This window comes from Chinchilla lanigera, unplaced genomic scaffold, assembly GCF_000276665.1.
Source record: "Chinchilla lanigera isolate Chin_1 unplaced genomic scaffold, ChiLan1.0 scaffold00079, whole genome shotgun sequence".
NCBI classification, from domain to species: Eukaryota; Metazoa; Chordata; class Mammalia; order Rodentia; family Chinchillidae; genus Chinchilla; species Chinchilla lanigera.
In genome coordinates this window covers 1,131,317-1,157,308 of record NW_004955480.1, presented here as the reverse complement: position 1 = coordinate 1,157,308, position 25,992 = coordinate 1,131,317, and the positions used below count along the sequence as shown (strand labels likewise).

At 36.7% G+C, this 25,992-nt stretch overlaps 1 protein-coding gene across 4 annotated transcripts in view; it reads right to left on the bottom strand.

Annotated features, from left to right (window-relative positions):
• The window catches only part of Ppargc1a (peroxisome proliferator-activated receptor gamma, coactivator 1 alpha), a 644,980-nt gene that overhangs the window by 31,068 nt on the left and 587,920 nt on the right, over positions 1–25,992 (bottom strand). For all 4 annotated transcript variants that reach the window (XM_005402464.2, XM_005402463.2, XM_005402462.2 and 1 more), the window contains 5 exons: positions 10,381–10,575; positions 8,429–8,551; positions 7,363–7,567; positions 2,861–2,906; positions 2,678–2,751 (listed from right to left, as the gene is read on the bottom strand). In XM_005402464.2, coding sequence (XP_005402521.1) covers positions 2,678–2,751; positions 2,861–2,906; positions 7,363–7,567; positions 8,429–8,551; positions 10,381–10,575 — 643 coding nt within the window. The remainder of the gene's footprint in view (positions 1–2,677; positions 2,752–2,860; positions 2,907–7,362; positions 7,568–8,428; positions 8,552–10,380; positions 10,576–25,992) is intronic.

Below are 25,992 nucleotides of genomic sequence, written 5' to 3'. Positions count from 1 at the left end.
AAAAAAAAAAAAGAAAGAAAGAAAGAAAAGAAATGCCAATCAGAAGAAATATTCAAACTTCTGCCAAGAAGAAAATAAAAGTGTTTCTTTATAATACCATAATCTCATCAGTAGAAGAACTACAGACTAAAGAACACATACATACTTACAAATTCCAAAAGCACTTTAAAAATAGAGATACCCATGTTCCCAAAGATACACAGAGGAAAGATGTACATTCAGTGCTAATAGGACTATAAACAGACTCAATTTTAGATAGCAATAATATCTCAACATATATACCAGCTGGCATTAAAACTACTAGGAATCTATTCTGAAAAAAATAAGACAATAGATGAACAAAGATTTCCATTGCAGAGCTAATTTAAAATAAAACATTACAAAACAATCTAGACATATCACAATAGGAGTATGATTAAACGCATTTTGCTATGCCTAGTCAAACTACTATTACATAGTACTCTAACAGTTAATAAAAAGTTTGAGATGGTTTAAAAATTCTCTGTTAAAATGTTAATTGAAAAATTGGGGTGCAAAATTATATATACTCACAAAATAATCACAGATATTTGAAAATATAGATGAAAATAATGCTATGAATATCTTTATATCTTAGAACTAGGAGTAATTTTTCAGCTAGTTTATATTTTAATATTTTTGTAGTAAATTTATACTATTTATAATCAGAAGATCATGAAAGTGTTATTGAATGGAAAACTTTGCATTGGTACCTACCATGGAAGTTGTCTCTCATTCTTTTGAAATGAACTCAAGCCCAGGATATTTTAAACATTGTGCTACCCAACACTTTTCAGCTCAATTATTAGCAAGAGGCATTAGTGGCATATTTTCTCAAACAAGTTAATATTCATTGTAATTGTGACTGATGTTATAGAAGATGGTAAAATACTATGTAAATGAATTAAACATGACTATGAAAATTTCTTTATAAAATACAATCAAGGTAAGTTGCTCAAAGAAATAGTTACATTCTTTGTGGAGGGCGACATTGCAAAACATTGGGAAAAATCACAAAAATGTAGATAGATTTTGCCAAACAAATATTTTTAATTTTCAGACTACCAAACAAAATATTTTTAATTTTCTTCCTTCAAAGAACAAGAAACAAAAAGTAGATACCATCTAGTATATATTATTAGTATGATTTGTGCAAAAAAGATGAATGAATTCCCAGAAACCACACTGAAGATGAAGGTGTAAAACTCTTGTCTTCTACCAGAACTGCTGTTTTGAATGTGCATTTACATGTTTTAAGCAAAAGAAAAATGATAAATTGTATACGCTTGAGCCAGGCTTTTAAATCCACTAATTACTAGTCCTTCCATGTCAGATAAGAAGGCCTCTATTGCATATTGTAAGTTCATACAAAGGTTACTTGTACTCATATATGTAAGTTATAATTTATTTAAGAACTCATGTCATGAATGTGCTGAAAAGTGAATATGTGTATATACTTGTGTGTACATAAAGATGTTTGTGTGTGCATACTTGTGTGTGAGAGAGTCTGCACACACATGCTATTTATATACCTTGAAATGAACTACTCTACTGGTAGACCAAATCATGCAATCGTGCAGTAGACCTGTCATAAGGAGCTAATTTAGCAAACTCCAAGTGTGAAATTAAACTTTGTGACAATGACCACGGTGCATGTAGGCACCATAGTTCTGGTTGGAAGCATCTCTGTCTAACTTACTGTTCCTTTATTCTTATCAGGAATGGACGGAGCCAGGGAGTTTCTCGTTCAGACATCTCAAGATCAACTCTCTTCTGGGGTTCAAGCACCTAAACCTAAAACACTTAGTACAAAAGTACCATTTACAACCAACTCAGAAGTTTGCCTAGGAACTCTTCAATTAGTCCAACTTTTTAAAGCTTCTTCCTCATGTGAAGCAAAGACTGGCTAAAGGAGCTCAGAAGTCCCAAGTGATGAAGGAAATTACTCTTGTTCACAAACATATAAATGCAATTTGCTTTGATGAATGGACATAATTTCAGTTTTCTCCTTTGCTGGAAAGATATAAAAGTAATGACATATATACGATATGCTATAAAGTATGACAAAAAATAAGAAAATATTCCAAGTGAAGTATTGATAATTAGTAAACCTGAATTCCAACATTTTTCCCTTACTTTCCAGCTCAACAATCTTGTGCAAGCTACTTCATAATTTGAAACTTTGTTTCCTTACTTAAAAAATGAAAAAACAACCAACATCCTCATGAGGTCGCTGTGAAATTACCCGAAGCCACTTACAAGCTTAGTACATTTATTGAGTGGGAGATCAAAAGTGTTCGTTTCTTGTCTTACAAGTTTTGGTGTTTTAACCCAAAATAGGGTTCTATGAGATCAGAAGCAAGAACATACATCAGAAGGTCTGGACTAGCTCTGACACACAATATATGTCTTCTCCTTAAAAAAATACTTTTAATTTGGTATTTTTTAAATGAGCAACTAAAAGTATTTACAGTTAACTTCTTACCCAATGTTGTATGTTCTCTTCATTTATTCCACTGATCACACACATTCTGTTATCTAATATATATTTCTCTCTCTCTCTCTGTCTCTGTGGCTCTCTTTCTTACACACACACACACACACACACACACACACACACACACACACACCAAAGTTCTGAGTTACACATAAGACTTACCTGCAGTTCCAGAGAGTTCCACACTTAAGGTTCGTTCAATAGTCTTGTTCTCAAATGGGGAACCCTTGGGGTCACTGGAAGATATGGCACATTTATAAAAACAAACTGAAATGGAGTTGCTGTAGCCAAAAGTACTAGAACCCCCTTCCCTTCCTGAAAATGGTTGCATTTCTTAATACTTACTTTGGTGACTCTGGGGTCAGAGGAAGAGTTAAAGTTGTTGGTTTGGCTAAAGGGAAAAAAAAGAAACTAATTATGAAATATTGCGTGGTCTTTCTACTATAGTCAAGTTGGAAAAGGATCAGAAAACTGGAAGACTAAACTAAGGAAATCCCTGAATACTGGATCAAAGTCAGATAATAGTCCATTATGCTAAAAGAAATTCCAAACAACATTTGCGTCAGTAAACTATCATTCAAAAATGCATACAAAAACAGAATTTTCCCAAAAATGTACCATCCTGTTACGGATACAAAAATTTGCATCGTACCATCAGAGAAAAATAATGTTTTCTGTTTTAATTTGGAATACAGTACACGGTTTGTTTAGACAAGAAAACAGCTGAGTAACTACAAGGCAACAGAACGTTATGAATATTCAGTTGATTTTACGCCTAAAATGTATAATTTTATGTCTAGCCCTGAGAATAGGTTATTTCTGTGAGGCCAAAGCTCAGGCAATAACCATTGTATTCACTGAAAATTAATGGAGAGATTGTAGCAAATAGTAGACATTGACCCAGCTGGTATAAATGGAGTTCAAGTTCCTAAATTTGCTAAATAACAAAAGTAAGATACTAAGGGTATCAGTTCAGAGATCTATGGACTTGTAGAAAGAGCTCAGTATTTCCTTTCAGCCTTTCTTAGGTCATACTTCCTACAGGAGACATATTCTAATAATGAAGGGAGAGGCAGGATCTTCTCACTCTGATATTCCAATTCCTTATTGGCAATTTTGTGAATGCAAGCTTTAACCATAAATGGGAGTAAATAATGAGAAACACATTTGAGGTACACGTCCACATAATGTATGGATGCAGGGATATGCTTATCTACAGAGACATAAGTACGTAAGTTTATGTCAATCTTTTTCTCACCAAATAACCACTTTCAGAAGGTCAAAAGATAATTATTTATGTAATAAAAATTATAGAGTTGAAACCAAAAGGGTCTTTAAAATAAACTCTCTAATTTTATGGACAAAGAAATGAGACCTAAAGATGCCAAATGATGTTTGCAGGGCCATAAAACTTGTTACTTAAAGAGTTGGCCAAGATGATATTTCCTTTCTCCCATTATCAAAAGAAATTGTATTCACCAGACTTTAAAGTAAATTAATCATCCTCAGTAATTAAGGTCCCCTGAAATGTGAAAATATTATTTATGTCCAAATTAGCCTGAAATTAGGTACTTTACTTGGATAAATACTATTTACATATTTAATCTGTAGTTTAGATTTAGTTTTTAAACAATTGAATGGTATATCATCTATCCAGTGTGCATCCAAAAATATATAGCTCATGCTGTCTCCTACAAATTAGGTACATTGATTAATTGGCTTTTACATATATACAGATAAATGAGCTGATTGCACATTAATTTTTGAGTATGTCTAATTTAATGAGCCTTTCTAAAAGAATGCATTTATGAAGGAACTTTACCCACTTTTACGGTGCTCAACTAATAATTAGTATAATTCATAAAGGTTCTATAGAAAATATAACCAGATATAGAACTAAGTGCTGTACCACACAATAAATGTACATTGAAAATCAAAAGCTGAATAATCAGGTGTGGTGGCTTATGCCTATAATTTAATCACTCTAGGAGGCTGAGGCAGAATTGCAAATTTAAGCTCAGCCTGAGCAACTTAGCAATTTTTGATATCCAGGCTGAAAATTAAAAATATATATATTGAAAAGGACTGGGGATGTGTCTCAAAGGCCTTAGGTTCAATCCACAGAATTGGAAAAAAAAAAAAAAAAAAGAAAGTAGAGAGGAAGACAGGAAGGAAGGAAAGAAGGAAGGGAGGGAGGAAGGAAGGAAGGAAGGAAGGAAAGACAGAAGGAAGGAAGGGAAGAAGGAAGGAGGGAAAGAAAGAAGAAAGAAAAAGAAAGAAAGAAAGAAAGAAAGAAAGAAAGAAAGAAATGAAGTGAAATGAAATGAAATGAAATGAAATGAAATAAAATAAAAGTCCAGTTTTCAACATATAGGGCAAGCTCTGAGAAAAGCTGAAAGAAGACTCCCAAAATTCTGTGTACAGGTAAGATCAAGAGTGATGGAAGAGGACCGAGGATATAGCCCAGCAGCACAAGTGCTTGCTGAGCAAGCACAAGGTCCTGAGTTCGATTCCCGGTACCAAAAAAAAAAAAAGGAGTGATGGAAGAAAAAGAATCTTCAGCAGCCATATTTAATGGCAAACAGGAAATGAGAGCCGTGGGAAGGATGCAGCTCCAAAACCACATTCAGAACCTAATTCCTGAATAAACTCAGGCTCACACGTTTCCCCTAGAAGAACACTGACTTGAGTTATTGGGAGTTTAATGAACACTGTTCCAAGGGCTGGTTATCCAGAGACTGCTGGGATCCTTGAGGGCAGAAATTCATCTCTTTCACCAGATCATGTTAATTTGAGACAAACGCATGAAGAAATGAGGGAATAAATAAATGCGATAACAATATACACCAAAAATATCTCAAGGAATTGGAAAGTATGTGACCCCACAATATTACAGAAAGCACACATGAAATTCCATGAGAACAAATTACAGCACACTAAGAAAGGAAGCCTCAGGGGGCTGGGGATTTAGCTCAGTGGCAAAAGCGCCTGCCTGGCAAGTGCAAGGTCATGAGTTCGGTTCCCAGTACCGGAGAAAAACCAAAAAAAAGAAAAAAAAAAAAAAAAGAAAGGAAGCCTCAGGACATCACTGTCATCCTTATCCTCTGTTCACCTACTTTCTACTTTTTGATTTTCAATAATAATTTATACAGTCTATAGTTGAGCACTTATTGGTTGGTAATAACTTGTGTTTCCTTTCCTTTTGGCCTTTAACAGCTAAAGAGTTTTTTTCTTTAATCAACAAGCTCTGTTCTGGGATAAGCTTTTTATGTCTTGCCATAGATATAAATCCTAAAAAAAAAAATCCACACATAGCTGTTCTTGCTTAGAGAATATATCCTCCAGGGGCCTATTTAGTTTTTCACTGCCATGATTTATAAACTTTTACAGTAATATTTAATGGTAAGTAGACTTTTAGAAAATCTCAAAATCCAAAAAGGACACCCCTTCCCCACAAAAATACAGGGCTTTAGACCATGCAGTGCTGGGCTGGGTTCCCCGATCATGGTATTGTTCATCTCAGGACTTTAAATTTAGCTCCAGGAAATGAATACATGGCCCCCAGGGGAGGTGAAGAGAAGCATAGTGATTTCCAGAGCAAGCCCCATAAGCTGCCCTTTACCTGAAGCCTTCAACACCATGATTCTCTCAGCATGAGGGCACCCTGACTCCCAAAAGCTGTACCAGAGTTTTCATTTAGGAGCTAATATGGGCAAAGGCAATTTGGCCCATTTTGCTAACCGCAATCTCCCTGAACTGACAGAAAGAGATGGACAGTGAATTGTACATATCCACCAGGGAAAATATAATTGAGGGTCAATTTAGAATATTAAAGCAAAGTTCCCCCAAATCCTATGCTAATGGTGATAGACTGATGACGGAAAGTACTCAGAACCCTGGGAAAGAAAATACTTATTAAAAGCAGCAGCAACAACAGCATACCTGTATGAAATAATCATGGTTCAAAAGAGGGGTCAGGGGCTACCACTCTGCACCTAGAAGGAGCAGTTGAAGAAACAAAAGGGAAAAAGTGGATGTTTATAATTGCTATTTCAGAATACTCCTCCTTCCCCCACAACGTTACAGGTGGAAGGTGGAAGCAGGAACATTTTAAAGCAACAGTTACTTTCGATAAGCACTCTTTGGGCCCCCTCGACTACAGCATTTTGAGAGTGAAGAGCCAAAAAAAAGAAAATTACGACTTTGCCAAGAGAGATTTCCCCCAAATCTTCCCAATCTGCGGCAGAAGCATCAGCCTTCTAGCAATGTATGGGAATAATAAAAATCAACCCAGATGTTTCATCGAATCTAGGCAACATTTTTAATAGGAAGAGTAAAATATTCACGAATTTTCAAATCCTTCGGTACAAAATAAAAAAAACTGTGAGCGTATATGTGGTCATAAAAAAAAGAATTCACTTAATAGTCAGGAGTGGCTGTGTAAATGGTATTTACTACTTCTTAAGGTACAGAGAAAAACATTCTATGGTGCCTTATTTTTTTCCATTAGTGGAAGGGAAAAAATAAAAGCTCTTTAATGAATTGGCTAGCCCAACTTGCCCATAACTTCAATGATCTCAGCAGTTCAATGAGTCCTATATTCCTCAAATATGTTGAAATCCCTCCCCGCCCTCATCTACCCTCTGACCAGGTTAACACTTCAGATGTCTTTCTGTGGTCCTGACTTAAACTCCCATCAGGTGAATAGGATATATTCAACCTGGGTCCAGAAGAACTTTCCTCCTCTATCATAAAGTTATTGAGCTCTCCTTCCACAGAGAGACACTAATGGGGTAGACTGTGTGTTCTTTGCCACCTCACGGGCAGAATTCTGGTCCCCACCTTACCTTGTACATGTTGTGACTGCGATTGTGTGTGAGACTTTTTTTTGGAGGTGCATTTGTCTCTGCTGCTGCTCCTATTCTCTGTGGGTTTGGTGTGAGGAGGGTCATCATTTGTGGTCAGATACTTGAGAAGTTCTGAGCAGGGACGTCTTTGTGGCTTTTGCTGTTGACAAATGCTCTTCGCTTTATTGCTCCATGAATTCTCGGTCTTAAAAACAAGGCATAAAGAAAGCTAAAATTAGTGAACTGAACCTTATCAGAATGGATATAGGTTTTTTGAAGAGATGAGCTTTTCAGTGAAGTGTTCAGTCTAAGTGTACTAGATCTATGAGCTGTGAATAATTGTTTGCAGAACAAGGGAAGAAAATTACATTTAAAATTCCTAAATGACATTTATGCAGCTTTTTATTTCATTTCTCCTACATTTCAATGTTCCTACTCAGCAACATGTAACTAACAAGACCCTACAGCGCCTTTACTGTGAATAAAAAAAAAAGTAAGCTGGTTTAAACCTTAATTTACCACTGATTGCCGAAGCCCAGTATTCACAACTCTCTTAAGTACCCCTTAACGCTACGTTTTCACTCACAGTGAATAGCAAGACAAACATTGTTTAATACAGCCTGCTAAACGAATTATGTCATTGCCAGCATTCTACCCAATTAATGGCAGAGACAGATCTTTTGCAGTGATTCCAAAGCAATCTTTCTTAGGTTAGACAGCTGGCAAAACAGCCATCCTGAATCTTCAAGTCATTCATAGATAAGACCAGATTATCAGCCCATTCTATTGTAACCCATGTTAAGGCATGCAATCACATGGGCAAAGAACTGCACCCAGTGGAACTTCCCTTGCAATTACCCCAAAATCAAATGTATATGACCTCTCCCTACTATTCAAGGAGTTCAAGGGCTGCCTTTGGAAATCCATTTCACAACCTGTCCCACCATTGAGAGGTACCTGCAGTGTCTCAGTTGAATTAATACGTAGATAACTTTCATCTGCTTTATAGCTTCAAGTAAAAGCCCTTTGTTACTGCCCTCCCACATTAAAATGTGGATGTTTGTACCTTAACAACTGCAGGGCTTGTTCTGATCCTGTGATTGTGATTTGCATGGTTCTGGGTACTGAGACCACTGCATTCATTATAACTCAACTGAGTGTTTGCCGGTGCCAGTAAGAGCTTCTTAAGCTAGAAACACATCAGGAAAGGAGAAAATAAGATAAGTTATGCATCTCCTAAGCATTAGAATATGTCACTGAAATTTTAAACTTAAAATAACTGATTATAATGATAAAAATAATTATCTCACTCTTTAATTTTATCACACCTTACCATAATAGTGCCAAAGGAAACTTTTTTTACAATAACAATAGTAAATTTAATATGACACTGCCAACTATGGAAGTATCTACTTTTTCTACATTTGAAACTTGGCATTGTCACTCTTAATATTTTAAAATTTGTGGTAGATAAAGTAAAGCACTCATTCTTAAAATGATTTCCAAATCACTGCTGCATGGACTGAGAAATATTCCCTTGCTAAAAGAGGAGTTGAGAATAGTAGATATGTGTTTCCTCTTCTAAAACCAAAATAAATCAAGTGTCAATAAATGAAAGATCCCATGATGCTTTGAACTGTTTTTCACAACTGACTATACAAATTTATTGCTTCAAACAATATGCAGAAGGAAGCAGTGGCTGTCGCTGATTTCAGAAGGGAAAGAAAGCATTCAGAGAGTCCTGTAACCGAGCCTGTAACTTAAACGTGGGCAAAGCATGTATTGTTTCTTGATCTCTGTTTCTTCACTTGTCTAGATGACTCTCAAGACCTTCCTGCCATGGCATGCCAGATGTCTCTGAGTCAGTGACACCTCTCAATTAAACAAATGGTGCAGAAGAAAGCCATCAGATATTAACATGAAGAAATCAGGGTGCTAATCAAGTGATACTGACAAAAAGAGCAACTAGAAAATAAATAAAGGCAGTGACTTCTGAAATAGTCTTCACAAGACCAGAAATCTCAAAATACAAAAGAATTAAGGTCTCTGTATGTCTCTGTGGTTTTTCTTTTAACATTTAAAAGCTTGGGGATATGAGAAAAACAACCTCCAAATGGCATGTCAAAGCACATTACTGAAGCCCTGATGATGGCATTTCATAATTTACACAGCATGCTCTTCTATCAGATTTATGGTGGATGACAAACGGCTACCATAGATGAGAAGGTAAACTGTGTCTTAGAACTAATAAAATTCTGGTCAAGCACTGTGTTGAGAAGAAACTCCACTCTTCATTGCCAGCAAATTCCCTCTTCATTGCCTACCATAAATTTAAGTAACTTAGGTTGCAAATGTGCTATTATTTTTCAATCATCGAAGAAATATGGACCCATGGATCCAAAGTCTTAAAACATTGCATGCTCCTGTATCCAACAATTCTACTTAAAGAATTGTAATCATAAGATAAAAATGCAAACATGTCGATTATTACACAGGTCACGGTAGTGAAAAACAGCAGGAAAATTCTGCATATCCAAACATAAGGATTGCTTAATAAATCATAGTTGTCCTCACAATAAGATTTTACTCTGTACCACCACTAAAAAGTGTGCTTATAGCTAAAATTTCACCCTCATGTTCATGATCTACCTTCAGACTGAAGGAGAGTTCAATCATTTTGTATTAGAGGTCTTTTGAAATCATGGGTGAATCTGTAGTCTCTTCCTTCTAGTTACTTTTTGTGAGTTTTCACCATAAACAGAAGTAATACTAAGAATAAAAGTACCACACATGAGCAACAAAAGATAGCTTTCAAAATGAAGTGATACTACTCAGAACTCTACGAGCAGCAATTTTATACAGAAGGTCGCAGGATGTGCAACTCTGAGTGTGCTTGGGGAAAAATTCTGGCATCAGTCTAAATCAAAACTCCAAACCTTATTGTTACTACATCATACCCATGCAGCGGGTAGCCAGAGGCAACTCCGTTTCCTGCTAAACAGTAGGAAGGGTTCTTACTAGAGACGGCTCTTCTGCCTCCTGAGGCGGAGGGGTGCCGTCAGGCATGGAGGAAGGACTGGCCTCGTTGTCAGTGGTCACGTCTCCATCTGTCAGTGCGTCAAATGAGGGCAATCCGTCTTCATCCACAGGGAGACTGTCCAGTGTCTCTGTGAGGACTGCTAGCAAGTTTGCCTCATTTTCTTCATCTATCTTCTGCAAAAACAGAAAAAAATATCCCCCAGAAGAAGTGAGCTGACTCTGAGAGTTAGCTTACACTATTAATCAGCATAAGCTGAACATGTTTGAGCTAGCGAATAAGTCATATGTGAAACCTTGAATACTCATGCAAGGACCCCAAGGTCATGTCTTCCTCAAACTCCAAGCTCACTTTGGGTCTGAGTCACATAATTAATGAATAACTCTCCTACGCCAATCTCAGACTGTTGAGGTCTAAAATTTAGCAAAGTGTTAAGTCAGTGGTTAATATTGCTATGAATGACTGTGTCTTCTTCACAGTCATTTTCCACATGTTTATCTCTTTTTCCTCTAACTAAAAGAGAAGATGTAGAGAATCTCGGGCTTGAGGGAGTCTTAACCATCTTCTACCTAATCGTCATTTATTGTGTTCAGCACTCCTGCATAGCATATCCCCAAATGTTCCTGGTGATGGAACTCCACTAGAAACTTAAGAAAATCTGTACACTGTCATGAATTCAATTATAATCTCATCATTGAACACTCCAAAATCATTTATTTCTTCATCTGACATCTCTTCCAACTTTCATCATAAATCTCTATACCTGCCTATTGGACATCTCTACTTTATAATAGCTCCCTCATCTCCAAAACCTAGACTTTGGACCTTTCACAACAAAACTGCTACTTATCTTGAATTCTTTAGTTTGACTAACAATTTTTCAGAAACTCTGGAACTTCCTCCGTGCCAACATCCTGCTAAGGGTTGGTGACGCAACAAGAAGTAAGACCAAACTTTATTCCTGCAAGAACTCTCTGGTGGGAAGGAAGAACCTGTAAACAATTCATTAGAATAAATAATACTATTTTCAGTACTTCACAAAAACACTCAAAGACTCTCAAACTAAGAGTTAGGTGCCTTGTTAACAGGACAATGCATTATACATATACACCTGGACAGGCAGCGCCAGGGTTTGGCACACAATATAGATACAGAGTCAATGATTACTTACCGAGTAATTCATTGATCTGCATTTATTGCTAACATTGTATACGGTGCAGACTGCTTTCTTTTCCTTCTTTTAGCACTTCACATTGTTTGCCCAAATTGACCCGCTTCCAAATTCTGTTTTTTAGATTCTGTATGCTATGACATTAACAATATGGGCTAAATTATCCCACACAGATTCTATTATAAAATGCACCTAAGCTGCTGACATCTAATGAAGCCAGCGGTGCCCACACTGCTTTCTCTGTAGCACTGAACTCCAGTTAATTGACCTGACAAAATTACAAGAATCACAGAATAAGACAGCTAATCAGAAAATCAAATTGTATTACCAGAGAAATTAGGCAGGGCTTTATCACGTATACATTCTATTTTCACACAAAAATTGTTTCCTTCATTACTGATCTGTCTCTATGCAGGGCAAAAACTATAGACTTCTTTTTCTTTGTGATTCAAGAGGCCGAGAAGGTCCATTTGTACTGACTGATGGTGGACTCTCGCTGGCATTTTTTACATTTGCATAATGTATCTCCATACTGCCCCTGGATCTGGGATCCTGAGTCAACTAGTGTGACAATGAGATGAAGGTACAGGCTCTAGCAAAGGGCTAAGTCCTAAACCGAAGTGAGAGCTGTTCATTTCAAAATGACACACTTACTTCTGTACATGGATCAATTCATTAAATTCTAAACAGCACAACTGAGTAATAAAAGCCTATTGAATACCTCCAAGCTTCAATTCTTCTGGACCCTATCCATGGAATCCTAATAGCAAAAGTGAAAAGAATTTCCCTTATTTTCTGTTCAGGGTCATAATCTGGTACCCAAAAATTCCAGTCACCCCCTCTTTGAGTTCCCCTACGTGCCAAAAGAGCAATTCAGGTTATTAAACTCTTTTGAATAAAATTGTATTTAAACAAAATTTATATATTTTTAAGATCATCTCAAAATCATGAGATTTGCATTACAATAAATGACATCATGTTCTTCAATAAAATAATCTTTCCAATATCTCAAAATATCTCTTGTATAGGTATACAGGAGCACATATATATACTATCAGTAAATTGGACATTTTTTCAGGTATCCTATTTTTCAAAAAGGCTTATTTCACTGAGGTTCAAAAACAGCTCAAGAAAAATAGTTATGAATGTTTACCAATAAATGAGGAATTTTGTTTACCCTGATTTAAATTTTGTGTTTGGCTTTCCAGCAATAGTACAAGCTGCTATTTGCTTTAAATCACATAATACAATAGCGCCTTAGCTCTATCGCTTATGTAAACAAACTAAGATAATTCCAATCAAGTTAAAATGACAAAGAACACTTAAATTAACTAGTTTTCTCCAATTTCTTTAATAAGCCTGAGTGAATGTATACCAAATACAAAGGCAGAAATATTGGAGCTTGATAATGTCATAATTAATTTACAAGATCTGATTAAACCACCAACTACATTAATATTCCTTTCTACTGGAACCACATGGGAGGGGGATATTTTTGAGATGGCAGATTAGCATGGTGTGTGTGTGTGTGTATGTGTGTGTGTAATGAAATGTGTGTATGTGTGTGTGTGTGATGAAATGTGTGTGCATGGAGGGATAGTATACAATCACTATGTTTCAGTAGAACTATATTTACTATTTATAGTATTCACACAAAATGATTAATAAATATTCTTATCATCCCTTTATGTGAATAATTCAGAAAGGCACCAGAAGATCATTGGTTTTGGTAAAACTCCTGTTGAATTATGGAAGAAAAATATGCTATTATCTGAAATATTTTGTGTTTTCTTTAACCATGGCAGTCTGGGAAGAAAATTCGATTTCACTGGTGACACTTTGTGTCAAAGTTCTACAAATATTTCTACATGTAAAGTTAAGTGGACGCTGCCCCTTACTGTAGCAATTTCAATTAATCTCATATGAGTTTCAACAATCACAAGCCCCAGAGAAGGCTGGATGTGACAAAGAGGACTCTGTTAAACAATTAATGTCACTTCCCATTATTGCTTCAGTCCCAATTTACAGAGCAAATAAATCAAAGTCGCTGCAGATGAAGCACACTGGTCTATGAACACATGTCTATTCACAAGTGACAGGATATGGAAACACATTATTAATCAGTAAAATGACATTGCAAGATAACCTTTCAAAGACTGGACTCAGATACTGTTTTTTAATTGTTAAAATTACTGTTTTGCAGGAATACACTTGTTATGTCCACCTCTGGTAAAAAAAAAAAAGGAAGGGAGGGAGGGAGGGAGGGAGGAGGAGGTTGAGAAAGAGAGAGGGGGAGAGAGACAGCAACAGAGAGAGACAGAGACAGAGAGAGAGAGAGAAAGAGAGAGAAAGAAATCACAACCCAGAGGTTTAGAAGAAAGAGAAGAAAGGTCCAGCTAGGTAGGGATCTACACAAACTAAGCTCTGCCTTGGATGTCAGAGAAGGTGAAAGAAGATTGGCCAACAGGTATTTCCACGGTGGAGCTGCTTCCCTACCAAGCAACATTTCCTACAGGGTGTGGTAGGGGTAACAAACTTGAGTTCTCCCAACATAATGGGATTCTGCTGCTATTTCTCTGACCTAAATGAACTTCTGTGTGCCTGGAAAATTTCACTCTCCGTGGTCTCTCCAGGAAACAAGAAGACACATCTACAAAACCACATCCCAGGTGTAAAAAGTTTCCAGGAACAGATACTATGCAGGCGTCTGTACTAACAACCCCCAATTCCTAAGCCATGCCACATCTTTAATAAAGGATACTTTAGAACAATTCGTTGGAGGCTTGTTGCCACCCTTTGGGTGTACTGGGTCCCAGTGTGGCCTGTACTAAGTCTGACATAATTCAAATGGCACAGCTAGAAGAAGGTAGATTGTGCCCTTCCCATGTCCAAGGAGACCTTGATACTGAAATTCTGGACCAGGTGTATGATATCTGGGCCTTTCCTTCTTTGCGCTTTGTTGACAAAAAGATCTTCCCAACGGTTAAATGACGTGAAGAAGACAGTGCTGTCAACTCACCCAAACACACACTCCAGAGGGTGAGCAAACCCTTTAAATCAGGGAGAAGAGGGACTCTAACAGGATGCTAACAGACGCCTGAAGGGAGAACCACAGAGTGAACACTGCATGTGGTATCCCAAAGCCTTCTAAATGCGGGCTATTATGGAAGGACCAGGCCCTGCTTATGATAGTAATTTTTTTGCATCTTGTAGAATTCCAATTACACTCTGTGTCCCCAGATTCTCACACTTGCTTGATCTCTGTTTGATAAAAATAGTTTAATAGCCATTTAATCACAGCTTCATTATCTTAGCTCTCTTAATGCGAATTAGGCCAAAAGAATTCTTGCTTTCTCGTTATTCAAATCATCAATAAGAAGGAAACAGAAGGGTCTTCTTATCATTCATCAATCAGTTTCAATTTCTTAGACATTGTTTACTGAGAGATCGATCTATAAGAGAGATCACTTAGCCTCTATTTTTTCTGTACAAAATTTCATATTTTTGCCTAATTACAGAATTTTCCCACTCATTATTAATAGGATAAAAAAATGAGAACACTTCAATACAGTTGCCCATCATCTTGTTTACTCATATTAGAACTTCAGTTTTTGAGCTCGATCTACCACCAACTATTAGCTCAAAGCCAGCTTCCCCCAAATACCCAGCATGCCCTGGGCTTCCTCCTTGCCCCATCCTGCTGATTTGGAAACAGCTAATGAAGACAAAATTAACTTCTACTTTAAGTGAGGTCTAATTAGGAAGGGAAATCTGCTAGGGCAACATCTGGTAGTGTATTCTGAAGCCAAATATAAATGACATTTTTGGATTATCCACTACTTTGGATTATTTGTTCCACCGGGCCCCACCAGGAGTTCAAATAACTAAATGGAGAAGCAACTTTTAGGATAAACTTTAGGAGTTCAAATAAGAAATAGGACTGATCATAGCTGTCCTTTTCCTGACTCTCTATACATAAAGCTCTGGACCTCATCCCATGTTTCATATACAAACTGACAAAAAGTGTTCACATGTATCTGCATTTAATTATGTACGTTCGATTCAGAGGAAGCAGAAATCAAAATAAAGAAAAACTAAGGTTTTTTTCACCTGAAATGAAATTAAAAAATTACAACCTAGAATAAACCACTGAAATAGAAGTTGAGGGCTTTAACTTTTTGTCACTAAACTATTATAATCAGGACGGACCTCAAATCTCAGATTGTTTATCACACATGTCCACCCTAGGTGGTCTAAGCCTTCATAGAAGAGGCTGTTGAATATTTTGAACACTTTCTTTACACAACTTTCTTTCCCTCTCTATTTATACTTTCTATAATCCATGATGGTTTTTCCTGCTTCTCTTACACAGAAGTGTGGTCACAAGAGTGTGTCTATCTCCTTTCTCACACACTAACCTAAAGGTGGCTAGAGTCCCACCATGGCAGTAATGGAAGGATTCTAGCTCTTTCCCTATTCAATAGGAGTCCCTAAACTAATCCATTAATCCACATGTGTAGCATATAGAATATGGTGCTTTGACTAAGGGATGGGTACTTGAAAGAAAACTTTTAAAAATGACTTAAGGAGTCTCAAGCATATGTGTGTAATGGAAAGTAATTGCCATAATAAAGACCACTTTGGTTTACATCACATATTATAAAGTACTTTTGTACCTGTTCATTTCTTGCAAGTGCCCTGAGAGTTTCCTTATTGCTATAAGTCTTGTTGGATGATAAAGTTGCTAGAGTTTAGGATCTAATAGAAAGAATGCAAATTTTAACACTGTCATGGTATCTTGTCATGGGCATGCAAATTATTTCAAGTATCACACATGCATATGTATCTATACATATCTCCACTCAGCACCTACAGGTTTATATATCAAGTACATATATTTAAAGAGGAATATGTACACATGTACACTGTAGTTCTCATATATTCAACTCTATTGTAGCTGACTATATAGAAGAGTATAGTCAGCATGTGAATTCTTCCAGTAATCCATTATAACTGAAAAAAGCAATGATCAACAATTGAGGATAATTCCTGCAAAGACAAAATAAAAATCAAGAGGAAATATAAGCAAAACTGAAGACTTTTCTACACAGATATATTTAGACCTGTGGGAATCCGTTTAATTCCCATGAATGTGTATGCTCCTGTTTAGGTAGGCATAAAATTTATATCTGCATCTGTACTTAGACTCCGTGCTAACTTATTAGCTTACAGCACACATTCATGAGTTAATAAACATGTACCGAATATGTGAAATTCATTATCTGGAGAAGGTATCTGAACCAAAGTATAAGGAGGGATTCAATAGAAAGACCCAAATAATCCTGGTTTGTGCAGGCAAAATGAGCTATTGAGGAGGGGTCAGAAAAGATGATTTATCTATTTCTCATGGGAGAAAGAGGAAGTCACTGAGTTGTGCCCTTGAACAAGAGATTTAACAGACCTAAAAAAAAAAAGCAAGGCATTTCATTGAGCTGCAAGTTTAAGAGAAAGACTGGGCATGAAGGGAAGAACCCAAGACCACAGTCAGGAGAATGATCCTAGTTCTACATCACCACACACACACCTGCTAGATAGCTGCATGACCTCCTGTGGAACCCCTCAGCTCTCTGTCTGCCTGCATATCCCAGAATGTAGGTCCTGCAGGCTCCTTCTGGCTTTCCAATTTTCACCACTTTCTTGCCTGCTCACCCCATATGCCAATCTCAGCACAGAAAACTAAATGAGTTGACATATCTAAATTGTGTCTTGGGCCTTTTCTGACCACCCCCCCCACCATGAATTCTAATGTCTCTAAGAGTAAAAGCTCAAATCCTAAGAGTGACCGAGTAGCCCACATCATGTTTCTCCAAACTGTACACTTTTGAGAGTTAATAAACTATTCAGCATTTAACTGGAACTATCAGAGTTACCTGCAGTGTATGGCTGCCCTGCTCTGGGATGTCACCCACCCCTGCCACTACCCATTTACCTGCTTAAATCCTTTCCAACTTCTCTGAGCTTCTGACTGGTGGATAATAACGCCTGTCATCCTCCTGCCCCAAGACCTTCCTACTTCTGCAGAAAAAGTCTTCTATCTTCTGCCAGATGATCACATGTATTTCCCCTCATTCTCTTATGTTTTCAAATGCCATCTTCTCAGTGAGATCTTCCCAACCATTCTGGACACATTTGTCTACTTGCTCTAATTTATTTTTCTTTTTGGCATTTATTTCTATAGCACAACATATATAATATATATGATATACAGATATAGATATATGGGTATATATATCACAATATATTATATCATAGTGATTTCTCTTGTTCATCAATTATCATAAATAGAAATTTTATTTGACCTGTTTGTTTATTGTTAATATATTTGATTATAGGGCTGAGGCTGTAGCTCTGTTGTAGAGGGGTTGCTTAGCATGCATGTGTGAAGCCCTAGGTTTGATCCCTAGCACTGGAAACCAAAACAAAATGAAACAAACCAAAAAAAAGGACACTCGGCGTAATAGTAGATGCTTATCTAAAATGAAAAAAGAAAAACTAAAAAGTCCTAAGAATATAATGTAGGTTTTATTTCTCTTTTATTGTTTGCTCTGTGATCCTCACCTCCTCTTACCCCAGTGTATTTATGTTCTTAGCTATGTTTATTTTAGACTATGAGTTAAACTTAGCTTGCATTCATTTCACATATGCCAGTTAATAGGCCAGGCAAGCAGCCAATATATGCTTAGTGGGAATTCTGAATTCTAATTCTGAAATTATCCCCTGGGCTCTGAAAATATAAAACTAACTGTCATGTTCATCTTTTGTATGGGATTTGGGTGGGTCTTGTAAAGGCAGAATTTAATCCATCCCAATTCTGTTGCTTCGGAGGATACTGGAGAGCATCGTCAAGTAGGCAATTTGTGCCCGTTTTGGAAGAGCCAAGGAGGTTTTGCGAGGAGAAAATCACGCGAGATAAACTCGCCATCTATCCATCTAGAGGAGACTCAGCTCACTAACCCAGGGAAAGCAACCGATACAGCTGATCAAGACCAGGATGAGCTGCTTCACCACGAAGCATGCTCATCCACAAGAAGCACATACATTTTAGTCTTAACCATGAGTTTTAAAACTGTGTTCAGGGCTGGGGATTTAGCTCAGCGGCACAGCTCTTGCCTGGCAAGCGCGAGGTCGAGTTTGATTCCCTGTACCGAAAACAAAACAAAACAAAGGAACTGTGTTCTATGGACCTTGGGGCATGAATACCATTAGTACACTTGCTGTAAAGGATTGCTTGTGAATATTGTTCTATATACCTTGAGTATTTGTATAATTGTATTTAAATACCAAATTGCTTACTTGATGATGTTTTCCAATATCCTCCCAAGCAACAGAATTAGAATGGATGAATCTCTGCCTTTTACCACACCCACTCAAATCCCATACAAAAGATGAATATGACAGTGAGCTTTTTATTTTACAAAACAACATGCTCATTCAAATATATTGTTTACTTTATCATGAATAAAATGGAGATCACTACTGCACAAATCAATACAATAGAATCATTCTGTGTTAAACTCAGGGAAAAAAACTCTAAAAAATGATAGGGAGAAGTTTAAAATCTAAAACCATTTATAACTACCCACTTGGACAAAATGGGATTTTCTCAAGCTTTTTTGATCAAAGCAAAGCACAAAGTAACCAATTATTGAGATTGATCATAAGATATGGATGATTGTCTCAAACCCAAATTTTAATTTCTTTTTGTTCCTTTAAATAATGTCATAATTCTCATAGGTAAATGTTATTTTAATTTAAAAATAGTAAACAACAGTGTGATTTTACTGAATATTCCTGATGAGATGTGATCAAAATTTATAATGAATATTTAAATTAAAAATATTTATTACAATAAAAGACACATTGCCAGGAATCCCGCTTAAAATACTCTGCCTTGAATTGCACACTCTTCTCTTATCCTGGTTGCTACTTTCTGAAGCAGTTCTGGAAGTCCTCTTGTGCAAGCATATATTTAGTTGCATTGTTGTGGCTATTTTAATGTCCTGAATCCGTTCAAAACACTAACCTTCCATATCATTTTGATTTAGGGGAAGAGCCAGAAGCACACAGTGTCAGAAATGGTGAATAAGGTAGATGAGGACACACTATGATGCTTTACAAAACTGTTCTGTGGGATGGAACATGACAGCAGCATTCACCGTATTTTTTATCACATCTTATAAAGACAATTATGAAAGAAGACTTCCTGAGGTGCCTCAAAAAGTGACAAGAAAAATAGGATAAGTATGTCTGAAGAAAGAAGGAGCTCACTAAAGAGGATTAACTGCAATGAGTCCTTTATTGTAATAAACATTTTTTAAAAGTACAGTGTATATTTTGATTCCCCCTCATACATCCCTGATGCCGTTAGTTTCTAACTATCCATTATTCCATTTAAACTATCCATGAATGCTATCAGTCACCCAAGTCATGGGGCTAATGAGAGGCAGAGTTTGATATCAAATCAGATAGATCTGATAAAATACTGTTCTCACTCTTTCTTTACATGTTAAAAATGTTATGGAAGACCTTATTAGAATGAAATAAGAGTAAACATGGACTATTCCAATGTGTCTTTAAATTATACCATGCAAGGTGATTGAAGAAGTCGTATCAGTTATATATCAACAGATAATCTAAGGTGGCAGATGCAGTTTTGTCCTATGCAGCAGAGTTGATCTTCCATGTAGAGAGGGGTGTTTAAAATTGCTTTTCACTATTTATTGCTGGCCCATGTTACTTCAGAGCCTGTCTTTGGTTTCCCTGAGTGGGACTGGCTCTATTAGAACATTCTTCCCTTTTCTTTCATTTGTTCATGTACTGTCTTTACCACAAAGCCCACTTCAAGCATATTCTCATCTAGGGAGTATTTTCAACAAATCCAGTTCATATTTGTATCTCCAAGCTTTGAAATTCTTTATCAAAGCAACCTTCATCCCTGGATGGAAATGCACCTCTCTGGGCCGCATCACAGACCACTAAATCGAAATCATCAGGTCATAGCTGTTCCACTACAGCACTATGACATTTTGAGCTAGATGATTCTCCATTGTGGGAGGTGTCCTGTGCATTTTAGGGTGATTAGCAACATCCCTGGTCTCTACCTATTAGATGCCAGTAGTACTGCCACAGTTATGACAATCAAAAATGTCTCCAGGTATTCCCAAATGTCACCTAGAGGCAAACAGCTCTTACCTGAGAATGACTGCCCTGGAGGGACAATAGAGGAATTCTGATTAGCAGCCCAAGTGACTCTGCTAATCAACCAAGTTTGGGTGATTTGCTGTTTTGTGGCTGCTGAGCAGTGTATAAATCAAGTTGCACTTACAATTCCTTGTATGCTGGATTTATCCAATATAACACACACAGAGACACACACACACACACATACACACACACACACACACAATTCAGGATCTTAATATTGTTATTTATTTTATATAAATTCTTATTTTCAGTATCTTATATTAATGTGATTATAGTCTTAAAGATTATTTTTATACATGATTCTTATGGATTTTCCTCTAGGTACTTTAATAGAGTTCCTAAATGTCTAGAAGCTGAGGCTTGGGTGTGCTTTGCCTCCCCAGGGTGCATGTATGGGAAGCTTGCTCCCCAGTATGCCCATGCTATGAGGATGTGGGATCTCTAAGAGATGAGGCCTGGTAGTGGTCTGTAGGTTACTGGGGGCATGTTCAGAGAGAGTAAGAGTGTTTGCATGGGATCCTGGTTAGTTCTTATGAGATGACATCTAGAAAAGAATGAGCCTAACTCCTGAATCACTCTGGATTACTGTTTTACCACATACTTTCTCCTTTTCACGTGATGCCATCTACCATCAGATTCAACCCAGAAGTCCCTCCCCACAGCCTAGTACCAAGGTAGGCACTGTGGTCTGAACCTCCAAACTTGTGAGTTAAATTGATCTCATTTCTTTATATCCAGCCTCAGGTACTTCATTATAGTAATGGAAGACAGACTAATACACAGGACTTCTTAAGAGGTTTTTTTCCACTTTTTTGTTGGTTATAGAATTTACTGTTTAGTTCTATTTTGGAAGAATTGTACATGCACATAACATACTTTGGTCATTTTAACCCCCAATATATCCTCTTGCCTAACTTACTCCTCTAGTTTTACATTTTAGGCGGGTTCAATGTGTGTAATATATTTTGCTAATATCCATCCCCCTGTAATCCACCCTAGATTTATAGTATCTTTATACTCTTACGAAAGAGGAAATGGAAGAAAAAATAGACTTTGATATTAAATTGCCTAATTTTGAAACTTGAGTTGATCACTTACAGGATATGTGACCTTCAGCAAGTCACTTAACATCTCTAAGTGTCGGATTTCATGTCCAAGAAGTGTGTTATAAGGCATGTATTGTAGAGTTATTCTGAAAGTCAGCTGAGCTAATCCATACAAATGTTATAGTGTCTGGTATAGAGTGAGGAAGTGTGTTTGTTGTTATTAATATTTTCTTTATATAATCCCCATGCGTTAAATTTAGTTCTAAAGAAGTGAAACAAAATATAGATTATTGAAAAAAATTTCACAATGAAGGGAATATTAATGTTGATTCTGAGGTGGAGGTAGGATATAAGCAAATTAAGAGGAAAAGGAAAAATATTCTACATGATGTACTTACACAATATGGAAATTAAATGTGTGAAATCAAAATTATTAAATACATGAATGCTCAGAAATCCATACAGTTTGCATTAAGATCAGTATCAACCACTTACTTGTCAAGGTTGATACAGGGAGTGATAACCTGAAATCCATTTCACATCCACATCCAACTGTGATATCTATGTTTGACACACCCTTTACTTCTACACAGGTGTACAGGCTTTTGTTTACATGCATGCTAAGAAATTATATATATATATATATATATATATATATATGATTACATATCTTTTAGTGCCTACTGTATGCAAATATTTGTGCCCTAGAAACTCACATTTTATTCTGATGAAGAGACAATGGGAGACAACAGACAAATCAGTTCCTTCCAAATATAAATAGATAGATGAAGAGAGATCACATAGATGGATGTACAAATTACATAGATAGGAGTTATGCAGTGTATATATAATACAGGTCTATATATGCAGATAAAGTTGAAAGACATATGTAACATCCATTAGTAGCTCCAAATATGCACATATGTCCATGTGTGTATGTCTGTGTATCTTTGTGTCTGTGTATATATACAGAGAGAGGGATGACATTTGAAGCAGCAAGCCACAATAGCCACAATAGCTGAAAAAAGAAACGTCCTGGGCAGAGAGAAGAGTAAAAGCAACTTTAAATGTCATACAGGAACGTGGAATTAGTATGAAATTAATTTTTCATAGTTTACATTTAGGTGTACGTGGGAAGGGACATAGTCAAAATATTTCGGCAACGCTCCAAATGAGCACTAATCAGTTGAAACATCAGCAACACAAGTTCAGAAATAAAGACACTGTAAGTAACTCATAGGCTTTATTGTAGCAAATTAGCAGACTCTGTTAACCATAGACATAAGCAATATTTTTTAGACTATGTAAGCAAGGTTTATAATATTTCCCTATTACAACTAATAAATTCTCTACATGATAATGTATTTTCTGCCTAAAAGAAGTGCTTAGAAAGCATCATCATAAAGGTCAATGCTACTTGTTCATAAAGACTTAGCACCAGGAGATATGTGTAAAACTGTGCAGCTGCAGATCTCTGGCACCTGGACCTGTACGGTACTGCAGGTTGGGTACACTAAGATATGGGCAATGCCGAGTGCTCTGATTACTGCAATATGCTGGCAGCAGCACCAGAATGAGCAAAGCATCTCAGGGTGGTTGGAAGCCATTCAGAGGCAAAGCTGTCCTCTCAGTGGGGCCATGTAGGGTAAAGGAAATCAAAGTGTGCTTCCTGGTAATCCTCTGTGCCTTCCCTGGCTCTTCCCCTGGAGAGCAGGAGCCATTTAGAGCCTAAGGTTGGACCTCAGATTCCTTGAGCAGCTTCTGTACAGAGCAGTGGGCTGTCGATAGCTACTTGCCAATTAAATACAAAGTGAGGGGTTCATTCTCTTGGTGACTTTCCATCTAAAACTTCTGTATGCATTTAGGTTTTCCGAAGCATCAAAGTAATTTTGCAATCTCCTAGGATTTAGAAACTGAGCTTCTTTTAATGCAATGCTGAGTATAACCTTCGTGAGGAATCTTTAAATACTCTACACTAGGTCAGTTCTAAATGCAGACTCACTCGTGATGACCTGCGATTTGCATGCACATGTGGTGAACATACACAGGAAAACACTGTGACATCAGACCAAAGTGGCTGATAATACCAAAAGGGGCATTTTATAATGTGAGTTTGATAATGGGATTTAAAAGCACAGACCCCATAACAGGACAGAAAGTGACCAGAGAGAGACAAATCAATCTGGATAAACATTTAGGAGTTACAGAACAAAAGGAGAAAACAAATGATTTAGTTGCTTGTCACTTAATGGTTCACAGAATGACAGGATGTAGTAACATGGAAATTCTGAACAGTTATAGCTAAAAGAGTCAACTCACCTAGGGATATGATGTGGAAGGTGAAAAGACAGACACCCAGAGGGTTAAACAGACTTTTCAAGCTCTGTCATTTGCTGATGTAAGTGTGCATTTGTTCTGGGCCAATGAGCTTTAGTTTGCTAATATACCATGTTGCTTCCCAGGAGAATAAAAGAAAATAATAGCAAACTATTTTTCTCTTACACTTGCCATTTCCCTTCTATAAACCTCAGCATAGTTTATTTATTTATTTATTTATTTGGTTTTGGTTTTGGTTTTTTTCCAGTACCAGGAATCGAACTCACGACCTTGCACTTGCCAGACAGGCGCTGTGCCACTGAGCTAAATCCCCACCCCAACCTCAGCATAGTTTAAAATGTTGTAAATGTTAAATCCCCACCCCAACCTCAGCATAGTTTTAAATGTTGTAAATGCAAAATTCCAGTACATAAACTTCTAAATAAATAGTGAACTGTAATTACTAATTTTTAAATCTCTGTTTTCCAACCTATTCTAAGTTCCTTGGGAATAGGAATCAGGATTCATGCATCAAAATGAGTGTCAAAAAATGTTAATAAATATTTATTGAGTACTTACTATAAACCAGGCATTCCTCACATTGGGGATATAGCAGTGAACAAAATAATTAAAAATTCCCTACCCTCAGAGAGCTTATTCTAGCAGGGGAAGAGAAATGATTGACAAAATAAAGAACTATAAACATAATAAACAATGGATAAAGCAATAAGAACTCTGCTTGTAGTTAAAGAAAGTCAAACATTTAAAACAAATCAGGTTTATTTACTAAAGCAGAATATGAATGTGAAATATTTCTTAGAAAAGATTTCATACTGAGATAACTTAGAAACACTTAAATCTTTAAAGCTGTTGAAAGATAATTAGTTGTACAAAAATTTGATGCAAAGGAGCTTCTTGTTGACTATCTTTTATTTAAAAAAAATGAAAGATGCCTACAAAGCAGTAACTCTGAACATTGGCTACATAATAGAATTGTGTGCATTTTTAAAAGTGCTTGTGCTTGGATAGAAATTTTGGAGATGGGAATTAGTATTTTTCAAAGCTCCTCAGGTAGGATGTCAGGACTGAGAGAAGAGTTCTTGAGGAAAGGTGAAAACACATACTCCGATCCATTTCTCAGGCTGATGCACAGAAAAGTTGCCCATCGGTGAGGACTAGCTGACCCACTTTGAGAGGTCCAGACTCCCTTACTTTTTCATCTCTTGAGATTCAGTTCTCCTCAATTATCTACCCAGATCTTACTTCAGTACTTAGAAGTCGATTGAATAGAACTCCTTACTATGACAGGGGCACCCAGATTCTTACCGTGGACACTAACATCACATTCATTCTTGTATTAAAAATGCCATCACAGACCTCACTGCAGCTGCCTTTGGTCACAGGATAGGCAGGCCATGGAAGCAGATATGTAAGAATAAAAAGATATCCAGGGGAATGCATATGTTGAAATGCTTTACATTGGTGAAAATTATAATAAAAATAAGTATTTATTAAAATGAAACATGTCCATTCAATATGATTAAGTCAATCAAGGAAGTAAATAGATAGCACTTATCAAATTCATGATCTAAGTATGTATACCAAGAAGCATCTGAAAAAATAAATGTCAACATGTTCCAAGAGGTGAGACTTCAGAAGGCTTCAAACCACTTTGCCACCTTCTAATCTTTCAGTGAATATCATGTTTGTACTTAAAAGTTTAAAACACTAAAATAAAATTCGAGCAGTATGCTTGTGTTTGTAGCATAGGAGAAGAGCTGTCAGAGAAAACCTTA